The following is a 12,707-nucleotide window of genomic DNA, read 5'->3' on the forward strand; positions in this document are numbered from 1 at the left end:
AAGAAGTGTGTGCCGATAATATCAAGGTAGCACGCAAAGCGTCTAGCATCGAGAGTATACGATGACAGCCAATGATTTCCTGCATCGAAGTTTCAGTTGCGCGAGCGTCTGCTACAGCGCTTACGGGATGCCGCGTACGTTGTAATAGGCGTTTTGGCGGGCTGTGCAAAGCCAAGCACTCACCTTTCATCAACGACTATAGCTAAAAACGAAATTGCTCGATGGCCTTAAGTCATCGAGCAATCCATGCACTATCTCGCCAAGTACAAGTAAACAACACTCCAGGTGTACCACATAAATGAAACCACACATAAATCGATGCATGCAATGTTTGAAAATGTGCCTCGAATGTCTTCCCCTATTTAAAGCGACCAGTTACCTTACATTTCATTGAAGCTGCGCTGCTACTTAACTAATTCGGTGCAATCTAGCACGGTATAGTGGTGAACGTAAGGGTGTTTTGTACCTATAGTCAAAGGCAGCCTTTGTTACAATATTCTTATTACAAGACACATGAGCGACTTTGGTGCCTGCAGACGAATTGTGCGGAAATAGATAACAGCAGTAATCAAATGAAATTGTAAGCGCAATTTCGCTGGTTCCATGCACCGCAGCATTTTTATAAAGCCGGAATGCGAGAACGTGCATACGCTTACGCTTAGGTATATGTCTACGTAAAATGAGGGAGACTCGTCGGGAGGTGTCTCGGTGCTAATGCTTTTCACAAAACACGGTGCAAATATTTCGCCCAGCGTTGTTTGAGTGCGCAAAGCAAGGGACGTGTATACGAGTCTTAAGGTTGAGAGACGTTATCACACGTACGAAAAGGATGAAAAGAGAGAGAGACTCTCGTTTTGGCTTCGCGAAAGCTTGAAATTGATAGATAATAAAAACAATTTTCTGGCCCAGCAGACGTCAGGGAAAGTCTCCGCAAAACAGGGTCAGATGCTCGGAGAGCATAAAAAAGTGGAGTACGCGTTATATGAGAGTGACAGCCACTCAGAAAGCGAGATGAAGTGTGACTGTCCTTAGGTGTGAGAATCAATGCTAATTAAGAGAGTTGAGTTAATGAGCCAAAACTTTCCTAAATAACGATAATGAAAGCAAACTGAGCATTCATCTAGTGAAAGTGACACTGGTGACAGTGAACTTATAATAGTTGATTAGCGTTGTCACAGGCCGATATATATATTTATTTTCTTATCTATATTCGGAAAACTATGAGAAGGTAGCGTACGTTAGAGCCGGCTATCCCAACGTCATGACAGTAATGTACAAGAATAAATAGCGCACGGTTATACAATCACACGTGGCGGTTTCTATCTTCTAGTAACCTTGAAAAAACGCATTCTAACTATTTTTTCTATTTTTGACAAAGTTTCACGGGACGTTTTTGCATTTGGCTTCATTCGAAGGATTACGATATATCAGCAATAAGGCGAACACAAGCACTGCTGCAGTGGACGAGCGGTTACAGCGCTCAACTACAATCTAGGAGGTACTTGGTTCGATTCGCAGAATCACTGAGCACTTTTTTTTTTCAAGAGGTTGCCCGGCCTGACATTATGCGTGATGGCGGGTACTAAGTTTTTGAGAAGTAGGCTTTCGCACTTGCTTCTTTCACTCCCCTTTTGACCCAAAAGCGCTGTACTGTGCTCCTTCAAAAATTAAACAATTCAGGGTTCATAATTTTCTCCTCCATCCTCTCTTATCGCAAAAGTGTCCAGTGCTGAAATACCAATATCATACCTGGTATATTACTTTTCACGTGTTTGGATATTCGACCAGCAATCAGTCTTCACGGTGTTTTGAAGAAAATCTACACATGCAGTGAGCTAACTGCTTGCAGCCAAGTTGACTGCCTTTGTAGGGACACGCTTTCGTGCTAATTTGGTGGGCATCATCACATGCAGCAAGACCAAAGAGCACGGACAGTTAGAGCTGATGCAAACAGAGTGATTAGTTTGTGTCTTTTCTCCCGCTATTTGTCATGCTGCACGCTTCAGTGTAATGCCGCTGTCAATGGTTAAAATGAACTATAGCAGTTAATCGAGTTCTGCTGAGAGGGTCCCATATTGTCCAGAATGGAACAGAACAATGGCAATTTGATTTGTGTGATAAAGAGATACCCTGCTTTTGGCTATTAGAATAAATTTCTAAACTGAAGTTTATTTTTTATTAACAACAGTTCTAGTGCAGATGAAAGGTGCATGGACAAAAATCGTGTATTCAGCTTGACTAGGTTTGTGACCTTAATTGTAATTGCGAACCGGTATCACAGTATGCATAAATATCACACACATATACAACCACGGGTGATAGCTTGCTTATTCTGATTAAAATTGAAAGGTTGAAATCGACATATTCAACCAACGCAATGTGTACAAGATATGCCATGTAGAGTAGCTATGCTCGAAACTAATCTTCGCAGTTTCGTTCCATTTTACCCAATTTCTTGCCCATGACTGTAGGTTGGTAAATGAAACTTCTTCGAACACACATATTCTGTGTAAGGTTACATTTATTTTTATGCAGTACAAAACAAATTGAAATGTATAATGGCTCAAAAGAGAAATAACTAGAAACAAATTCAGCCAAATCATTACCAAACTTACTCACCAATGATAAACGGATTCTCATTTAAAAGATACATACATACATACATACATACATACATACATACATACATACATACATACATACATATACGCACACACACATATACATATGTACACCCATACATACATACATACATTCAGGTGTAAATATTAAAATGAATGGCTATAAAACAACAATTCTAATACACTCATTTTGAATATACTACAGAAAGTAACTTACGACAGATATCCACCGGCACTGTTATGTCTGAACACGGTGTTTCTCGAATTATCTCGCAAAAGCTTGATGCATAGTTTTCTGCTGCTGCCCAGTGACAAGCAGTTTTTATAAAAAACACAAGAATAAAGCCCTTGACAATGTCATGCTAAAGAAAAGGGCTGTGCATCAATATTTTGTACATGTCTGCAATATCACTCTGTTTATTTACATAGCTTGGCTCATTCACAACCCACTAACAAAGCATGTTAGGACACTTGGGCTGAAAGTTGGCACAGCACGAGTAAATTCTAGACAAAACATGAATAATACAATTATAAGCTACTAAGCTCCTTGGTGCAAACTGTGTTTATATTGACAGCTATAGGTGCCATTTCGTTTCCCCAAAACACTTCTCAAAAGTAGAATCAACTTTATTTAGCTAAAAGTTTCTATTCTGGCGCGTCGTGGTGGCTCAACGGTGGAAGCGACTCTTTCGGCCAAGAAAAGAAAGACCAATTATTTTTCCAGTTCGTGAATTCACCCCATGCTAACATTGAGGCAGCTGGTAAGAGTGCTTTTGGAGAGAGGAAACCACCACATTCCCACCAGTTGTGGCCTTGGGTAGCTACTTCACTTGGACAAAAATGATGAAAAACACTCCTCAAGAAGACTTCAAAGTTTGCACATCAACACAGTTCCCATACAGCTGTCTATTAGTCTGCTTGAAAAATATTGAGTTTACTGGTGGGCAAAGACTGTACACTATGTGAGGTGATGCTCCAGTGCACTGCATGTATGTCTTGCTGCTGGCCTCAACTGCGATGTTGCTCAGCACATATGTGTAAAATAACAACTAATACTATGCCACTGCAAAGCAATTATGTGTCATTTGCATGAAAAAGGGACCACAATAAAAGAACATAACAACATTTGCCTTCACAAAGTTCAAAAAATGTAAATAAATTTCCACAGAGTTCTCACAGTTCATCTGAGGATAGTAATATTGATTGTAAACACATTCTTACTTCCACTAACAAACTATTTTAAGATGCCAGATTCAATATTAGAGTATACCAGCACTTTTGTAGGGCTAAACAATTGAACAGGCACCTAGAAAAACACAAGTGAATGCATGGTATAGCTACATATAAAAATAAGTACTTTTATTTCTAGTCTGAGTATAACTGCATAGATGATAAGTCACTTGCATTACATTACGAACAAACCTATCCGAGCAAAGTATACATTTAAAAAGTTAAACTTACACAGTAGATAAGTAGACTGTTGAAGGACGGACAGGCAGTGGGATAATACCCAAGCACTAAAATCTTCTGTTAAGATATACTAGGAGTAGTGATGATTTACTTCCTTCCAAATAAAATAATCCACATAGATTCACTTCCCAGAGCTTATACACTCATGGCATCATTGGTGCTACACAAATGAGTGCACACTGAAGGATTACATTGACTAAGTACATGATTACTGCATCCATGGCTTTACTTCTTGTACTACAAAGAATGCAGACACAGTTACCATTGGCGACCATGGATGCTGTGATTTCTGGCATGTAAATGTAGAGGCGCGCAGGCACTTAACACACATGTTAAAAACTTCAGCTCAAAAATATTTGCCCACTAACACTACAGCAGCCTTTAAATTAGTGTCATAGTTTGGTATCTTCCATGCAAAATTTAAATAATTTTGAATGCAAGCAAATGAACTGCTGAATAATGCACTGCTAAGAAGTTAAGCAGCAGCTGCTCCTGACATCACAATGTGCTCTTTCTGCTGTTGTAAACTTTGAGCAGGAGAACAGTCACTGGCAGTCCCTTTATACTTGTTGGTCTTCTGTGCTCTGTTCTTGATACACTGTACATGACCGTGAAGCACCAAACCCCTTGTTACTGCTGCAACTTAGAAAAATACAGATCATTGTTACAACCATGCTACATGCAAGAGTGTATAGTTGTCAATTATGTGCTCATATTTACAGATATTGTATTTTCAGAAGCCAATGACAAGCCTCAACACACACACACACACACAAACAGTGAAGACTGAAAATATATTTAATATGATACAAGAGCAAAACTACAATGTTATAGATGAAGGCATGAAACTTCTGCCAGACATAAAAAGCCAATAAGTTTTCTTCTATTTTGACTTTACACTAGGTGCGAGAAGCAGACCACAAATAAGTTCACTAAGAAATACAAGTTAGACTGCATTACAACGCAACAGCCAATGTTCCTAACATTAAGGCTGTCTAACATAGCCAGCTCACCGTACTGCGTATAGGAGCAAATGGGCAGTCTAGAAGACACAAAGAACTTGTGGATTATGAGTGTGCTTGTTGCTGACATCTATTATTCTAAATGAAGAAAACCTTTCAAAAATGCACTTCATCAGGGGAAATAATCATACGCAACAAACACAACGGGCTCCTACAGGTGCCACCAACACTCACCATTACTGTGGATACCAGTGTCTTGCCGGATGGATATGCTGCGTCCTGCACAGAACACCAAAGGAGCGCTCCATGACTTGGATTGCATGTGTGCTAGCTGCATCGCTCTGCTGCTGAAACAGGCTAGCCACAGACAGAGAAATGAGAAGCCATGGCTTTGAAACACACTGAACGTCACCTTTAGAGATCAACAATGCATACTTATGTCAGGTACAAATTGTAGAAAAATATATATCACTATGCAATCGTGGTGAACATGTTCGGCTGAAACATAAGCAACAGCACTGAGAGAGAAAAAGCTACATTAGGTAAAAGATGCAGTTACTGGCCCTATGTCATCTGCAGCTTCTTCAATAGGTCTTTCTCTTTACAAGTTGTGAACAGCCAGGCAATTTTCACCCACTTGCTATTTCCTTCCAGAGCACTTGATCCACAGAGGGAGTCACAAGCTCGAGAGCTCAATAAGGAATCAAAGTATTTGTGCTCGTTTCAAAGCACAAGCTTTTGAGCCTCAGATAATTGGAGTTTCATTCATAAGCTGCAGGCTTTCAGCTTTCAACATTCTCAATTATCTTGCAATTTAGTTCTATAAATGTTGAATAAGAGTTATGTGTAAGAATATTACAGGTATCCACTGAAAGCAACCATGCTTGGGTTTTCAATTTGTGCACAGTAAGTGGTGTTCACGTAATCGTATGTATTAAAGAAAAACTAACCTTGCAGCCAGCCGTTAGGCAGTTTTTTGCACTCGAAGCTCCCAAGCAGATCGCAGTCCCTCCAGATGAGGCTGCCATGCATGCTTCCACGCCCCATCCGCTGAATGATAACAGTCCCAGCAGTGACATAGGCTTGCATAGTTAGGGAGAACGCGTCCTTCCTATTTTTGTACAGGTGCTCCAAGTATAGATGAGGATTGATGTGCCAGAATGTTCAACCGATGAATCACAGGACCTTAACAAACCAATCTCTGCGATCTGTGAAGAGCCAAAAACGACATATTTAAAAACAATCACTAAAGCACTCACTTCTAATACTTATTTGAGGAAGCTATCACTTCGTTCATGTGACCACAATCTGCTATAATCACTTTGAAATAAACTGAAGCCTCATGTAAAATTTACGTACCGCAATATATATGTCCTACTGAAGTATAGTACTAGCACAGTGGTAATCGTCTATAGAACTAATTTTCCAAAATAACATAAATTTTTTAACTGCAACCTGGCTTCTGAAAAATAAATTCACAATAACTTTCCAACTATCAAACGTGGTCAATCGACAGGCCCAACCTCATAATCACACAAGAGCTCACTTGTATCAAATCACAAAATCTTTTTATGTATTTGCTCCATAATATATGTATGTATATAACAGTAGTAGTATATTTTTCATGCTTCAACTTACCATAGAGAAACATTACATCTGATGGGCTTAAAAGCTTGCACACGTTATAGAACTGCGTGAATTATAGTACTGTTGAAATTTAGTTCTGCAAGGTGAACTCACCGATGGCAGCATTTAGTAGCCGTCGGTGTCATGAGGAACCAAGTACGGCCAACAGGCAAAGGGAACCTGCAGATTGGAGCTGCCAATGACAGCAATGAAGGGCTGGCCAGGCGTGCATGTCCATTGATAAAGTGTAAGAACTGGCCATGACCGGCTGTTGTCAAGGCTCTAGTGCCGTGAAAAACGATGGCCAGACGAACTCGGAAACCTGTAGTTAGGCGATATTGGCCCACAACTTCATCCAAAGCAAGGCACCGGTGAAATCTTTGCTTTTTCTGGGGGCCGAAGGCAAGCTTGACGTTCACGGGCTCTCGCTGCCACATAGAACTCTCAAGTTGTTACCGAAGAACAGTCTAGGCGCGCTTCCAAAGTAACACGATCCACAACAGAATGTAGCATCTCGCAGTTTTGGTTGATCACATCACAGCGCTAGGACTATGGTTATCACAAAAAGGAGAAGTGACGACTTAATAAACAAAAGCGCCAAGCTGCCCCACCACAACTTCGCCGGGCAAAACAGTTATCAACGCTGTCTTTCAATTTTCGGTCACACGAGCACAGCTTGTTCGCAAGTCTTGGAACGTCAACACAGCACCACTGTTCACAACGAACATCGTTTCACTCCCGAACAGTACATTGCTCTCAAGTAAATAGAAGCGTACGGGCTAACTAGTGGCGAAGCAAGAACCGAGCGCGTAGTTCATACGTTTCCGTACGTACTTGGGGTCACTCAAGTAACGTGTCAAAACGCTGTCAATCCGAAATGTCGCACAGCACCCAACTGAGAGACTGGAAAGTCAAGCGAACGAACTGTTACCGGCACACAAACACACACTGCAGGCTTCTCGAGTGCTAGTTGCCGTCGATACATCGACGCCGATCCCCGCTTGATAACCACACCGACGCACAGGCTTCGCTGCGCTTCACCGTACACCATTGCACTGCCACAGCTTTCCGCACTGCTCACACGCACTGAAAGAGCTGCTGTAATCGCAACACATCCGGTCAAACGCTGAAGTAACTCGTGCGAGAAGCATTTGCTGAAAGTCGCACCGATTGATATGCTCTGTTTACGACGCCATGTTGTTTTCGACAACTGCACCGCACGTAAGAGAGCTCTTAGAAAGTACTTGCACTATTTTCACGGCGTGAAAAAAATTTCTCTTATGTGTGAGGGGGGTGATATGACGAACAGGACAGGCGTGCCAGATGAAAGAAGTGTTTTGGCAACGTCACGGAGTGAGCTGATGTAGAGGGTATTGCTTCACAACCAATCACAAGCTGTGCCTGTCGGCCAAGCCGTCGTCTGCTCGCGTTTGTCGTCTGCTTCGATCAGAGCATGCGACAGGGGATTCGCCTTCGCAACGCTATTATTCTCAGGTTAAGTGGCCGCTGCGTCGCACAAAATACATGTCAGTGGCTCGCTCTACCTTTGAATGATGTTCGTGCGCCAAGTTAAATGGCTGGTAATTGACGCAGGGATGAATTCAGCCAAGGTTTGCTCCAGAATCGTGAGGGTTTGCATATTTTCGGTATCATACAAAGTTACTAGGGTCATTTTATTCCGATTGCTTGCCATATTATCATGGTCCATATCGGTGTCTGAACAGTGAGGGTGAAGATGCATGATTTGTTTGTAGTTCCATGCGTAATCACGCGCACCCCTAATAGGCTTTGGTTTACAAAGTACGCTTTGTTCCAGATCGTCGCAAAGTGTATCGACAGCTGTATTTCCGAGATCGCAACCATTGGACAGTTAGAGCCAATGAAAGTACACTAGAGCACAAACTTTATGAACCACTCACTGAAAACTTCCTCTCATTTTTATTTCGAATAGCGTGCAAAGAATGTGCTCCCATTAACCTCTTTGGTAGTAATTTCCACCAATGAAGCAAGGATCTCGAGTCGCACTTTTCATTGGATGAGATGGGGCGCAACACAACAACATAACAAATAAGGTTGATCCTATGTCATGTCGCGTTCGAATGCAGCGACCATTCACGTATCACATTGGTTTTCATCCAACCACAAATCTTTACATGTGTAGTATTATGCCATTGACGCCCAATAGAATTCTTCAATTACTGCGACTTCGAACTTATTGGACGGTGGTGGTTGTCAACACCATCCACTGCGTACAAGGGAAACAACACGCGAAGCTCGAAGCGCCGAAAGAAATAAAAACGCAACAGCAGTCATCAGGCAGCCCTTAATGGGCGTGAATTAACTCAAAACCAGCCAGAGCACCAAAGTATACCGCTGCGGCAGCAAGTTCTAAGTAGCCACATTGTTCCTAAGAGTGGTCCGGACCACTCTTGGGATTTTTTCTCAGCCATGCTGTTTTTACGCACAATTTCGCTTCGTGCATCCACTTACGAGCACTTTTCAGTGACGTAAGCAAATATAGCAACTGCATCACCATCGCTGACATGTTCCGGGGCAGTCACAGCGCGCTTTATTTGCAGTGGCCGATGTGACAACTATGGCCTCTTACGACGTTTTTTCGTTTCGTGAATCGACTTACGCAACAAAATTTCTCTTGCGCAAAAATGTTTTCGTAAGTCAGTTTTGTGAATCCGGGCCCTCGTTCATTTCTCTGCCACTGGCCCTTTACCTGAACTTCATTTTTACTGCGCATACATATTCAATTGTAATTTACACTTCTGCCAGTCTGTTTCGTTAATTAGGGAGAAGCGAAGCTTACTTTCAGCCAAGTCAATGTGCGTCACCTTTAATTGGGAAAAAGTAGGTCAGTATGCCGGCCAAATTAGGGCTGTGATCAAAGTGCCTATTTGGAGTTGGTAGCAAGACATGATGTGTTGGAACAAATTTGGGCCATCCTGTTCTGTAATGAATGATACAGCTTGCCAACTATTCAGGGGAAATTTGTAATTCCTTTGTGTAAGCCGCAGGAATGTCTGAAAATTGAATTAGTCCAATACTTACAGCTACTAAATTTGGCGCTATAGGTCACCAATGAGTCTACTAGTGGCATAAAGTAAAACGCGAACAGCCGAGTGCGTGGATATGAAGCGAATATAGAGCTGCGTAGGTTCGCGTGTCGCCTTACGGAAGCATAGTGAGCCCTTCTATGTTTGTAAGAGGCATAGTTTATGGGGTAGTGGAGGCCCAACAACTGAACTGGCTGTATACCTTCAAGGATACTTTGAAACGACCAACGTTACACGCATAGTCATTCATTTTCTTACAGCATGGTTCTGGCATGAGCCGAGAACTGATGCTAGCACAGCACGACGATAGTTATAGCGCGAGAACAGAACGACGACAAAGAGACAAGAAGGACACGAAGGACACGAGCGCTCGTGTCCTTCGTGTCCTTCTTGTCTTTTTTGTCGTTCTGTTTTCACGCTAAAGCTATCGTCTTATCATACCAACTAGCCCAAACTGCCACACTGCTAGCACAGCGTTTGAGAAGGCAGTGGTCAAGGGAATCCAGTTTTCCTATCGCGTTGCTCTTTTGAGGGTGGGGCTCAAGCGTTCTCCAAGCTGTTTCTTTTTAAATGCAGCCGACCTCGTGAAATGTTCGTCAGACTGCAGACTGAAATCTCTTGTTTTTCGCGCCCAATAATTTGGCCAAAAGCACCTCATTAATTTATTGTTTTCTTAAGAAACAATATAGACAGAGCGGCTCGTCTTACCACACCCCGACTGGTGAAGAATATGTCTTTAGAATAGCACTAAGCCTGCTTATGAAAGTGTGCAGGTGCCTACATGCGTTACTGCCACGTGCATGTGCAGCGCAGGGAACCGGCGCAAGTTGTGCCTGTGCGTGTCGCTCATCGGAATGCCGAGGATGCTCCTGCTGGACGAGCCTTACTCCGGAATAGGAATCCTTTCGCGGAAGCGAATTGTCAACTACATCAGCTCCCTGCAGAGGCGCACGAAGATTTCTATTGTGCTATCCTCTCACAGGTAAGAGACTCGAGCTAACCCATACATGGCGAAATCGAGTAGACTAACCAACGAAAGTCAACATCTTTGAAAACGGAAGCGCTTTGCGCCAGCGTTCCGCGAATTTTTCGGACGTCGTTTTTTTCTCACAGAAATGATGTCAGCAAAACGCGGGCGAAAATGTCACCGAAATAATTTTAAGTATTCTTTCCGATGAACTTAAGGTGAATAGAATTAACTTGTACAGCTGGCGATGTTGCAAAATCCGGCCTCATCCCCAGCTTGCGCACAGAAAGAAAATAGTTCACGGCGTCCTTTATGTATACACCTGACCCTACAGAAAGGCGGAAGCAATATTTTTCTTCTCAGTCGAATAATTATACCAGTTCCACCGCCCGCCAAGGGATTAACGCAGTAAACGCAGTTATGCACTGCCTCCAAGATGGGAGCGACCCACCTAGTTTAACACTGCCTCCATGATTGACCCACCTTTGCCCAAACGATGATGTCATGTAATGACGGCACCATTCGACGACCTAGTTAAGTCATAATGACAAAATGTGGTTGATCTCGGACATTATGCTCACCAAGGAACTTAGGTGGGAATGCATAGAGTTTCCTAAACTTAACCCTATAGGGGAATGTACCCATCACGTGTGACGTCATCGCGTGGGCATATTTTTGTAGGAATTATCTTGACACTGCCAACGCGGGACGCTGTTGAAGTTTCATGTTTGATGACGTATATGCCCTTTGCTTTACTAATAAATAAAAATATTTTGTTTTTCTGCGGCTAAGCTCTGCCTGCGGGTCTCTGTGGTTCAATATAGCGAGTGTTTTTAACAATGGATCACTAGACCTTTCTCTTCTTTTCTTTTTAAGGCCGTGCACAAACTTATTTAATGTAAACTGAAATGAAGTCCGAAAATTCATTTTACCTACGATGCGAAAAACAATTACGAGACACCACACTTGCTGTCGAAGCTTCAGGGAAGCATTTGGTGTTGGCGGACTAAATCAATCTGTTAAAAACTCGCTAAGTATATAACGAAGGGCACAAATAGAACTGCACACATGGAGTAATTGCCAGCACGGAGCTGCCCTCACAACACACTGCGAAAAGGATTAAGCCATGGCTGAGGCTTATTCGCTGCCACCCGCAAGGTGGCGGTAACACGCCCTACTTAGACGCACAGGGCATCGAAGCCACAGACGACACGAAGGTCACCTCGTTTACTGTAGCACCCAGGCTTAGTAACTGTGCGAGTGGTTAGGCTGTTTTCATATGACAGTCTAATTTGCTGTTATTTCATTCACTGATTCCCCCTTGTGGCGAAACTGGGACTTTTCTGTAAATTTACGAAGCAATATTCTTGTTTCGCTGTAATGAATAACGGGCTCTGAACTTTGTCATCTGTAGCCTCGCAGATGTGGAGTTTCTATGCAATCGCATTGCCATTCTTGGAGACGGAAGGCTGCAGTGCCTGGGTTCGCTGGCACACCTGAAACGAAAGTTCGGCCAGGGCTACACTATCACCGTGAAAACATACCCGGACCGCAAACAAAACATCTTGTATCAGCGAGATGTGGCCCGGGAAGTCAGGAAGAATTTCCAAGACGTGGAGCTTATGCACAGCTACGAGGCAAGTTTCGTTAAAACAACGTCTAGAGTTACCCTCTCAAGCTCCTAGTCATTTATGTCAGGATTGCTAGACACTAAGGAGCCCCACTTCTGATTACATGCGGACTCAAGTCAACTGTACAAGGAGAACTTGCCGCCATTTCATTGTGATTCTGGTGACCAGGATGAGAGCATAAAATTGGTAAACCTAATTCGTTGTGGATATGCCACCGTCAAGATAAGGTTCCGCTTGACATTCTCTATGAGTATAAAAAATATGTGCGTGGAACCCTTGCAGAGCTTCGTAGCAAGGTAGTCAAGGATGAAACTTAAGGACCACAAACTACCCTATTACGCTTGTACAGCCGTCAGCACCTTTAA

At 42.8% G+C, this 12,707-nt stretch overlaps 1 protein-coding gene across 1 annotated transcript in view; it reads left to right on the forward strand.

Annotated features, from left to right (window-relative positions):
- LOC142785157 (phospholipid-transporting ATPase ABCA3-like) overlaps positions 1–12,470 on the forward strand; it is a 55,196-nt gene extending 42,726 nt beyond the window's left edge. The window contains exons 9-10 of the mRNA XM_075883607.1: positions 10,553–10,726; positions 12,126–12,470. Coding sequence (XP_075739722.1) covers positions 10,553–10,726; positions 12,126–12,396 — 445 coding nt within the window. The 3' untranslated portion in view covers positions 12,397–12,470. The remainder of the gene's footprint in view (positions 1–10,552; positions 10,727–12,125) is intronic.
- The last annotated feature ends 237 nt before the right edge of the window (positions 12,471–12,707 follow it).

The sequence above is a fragment of the Rhipicephalus microplus genome, unplaced genomic scaffold, assembly GCF_043290135.1.
Source record: "Rhipicephalus microplus isolate Deutch F79 unplaced genomic scaffold, USDA_Rmic scaffold_18, whole genome shotgun sequence".
In the NCBI taxonomy this organism is placed as follows: Eukaryota; Metazoa; Arthropoda; class Arachnida; order Ixodida; family Ixodidae; genus Rhipicephalus; species Rhipicephalus microplus.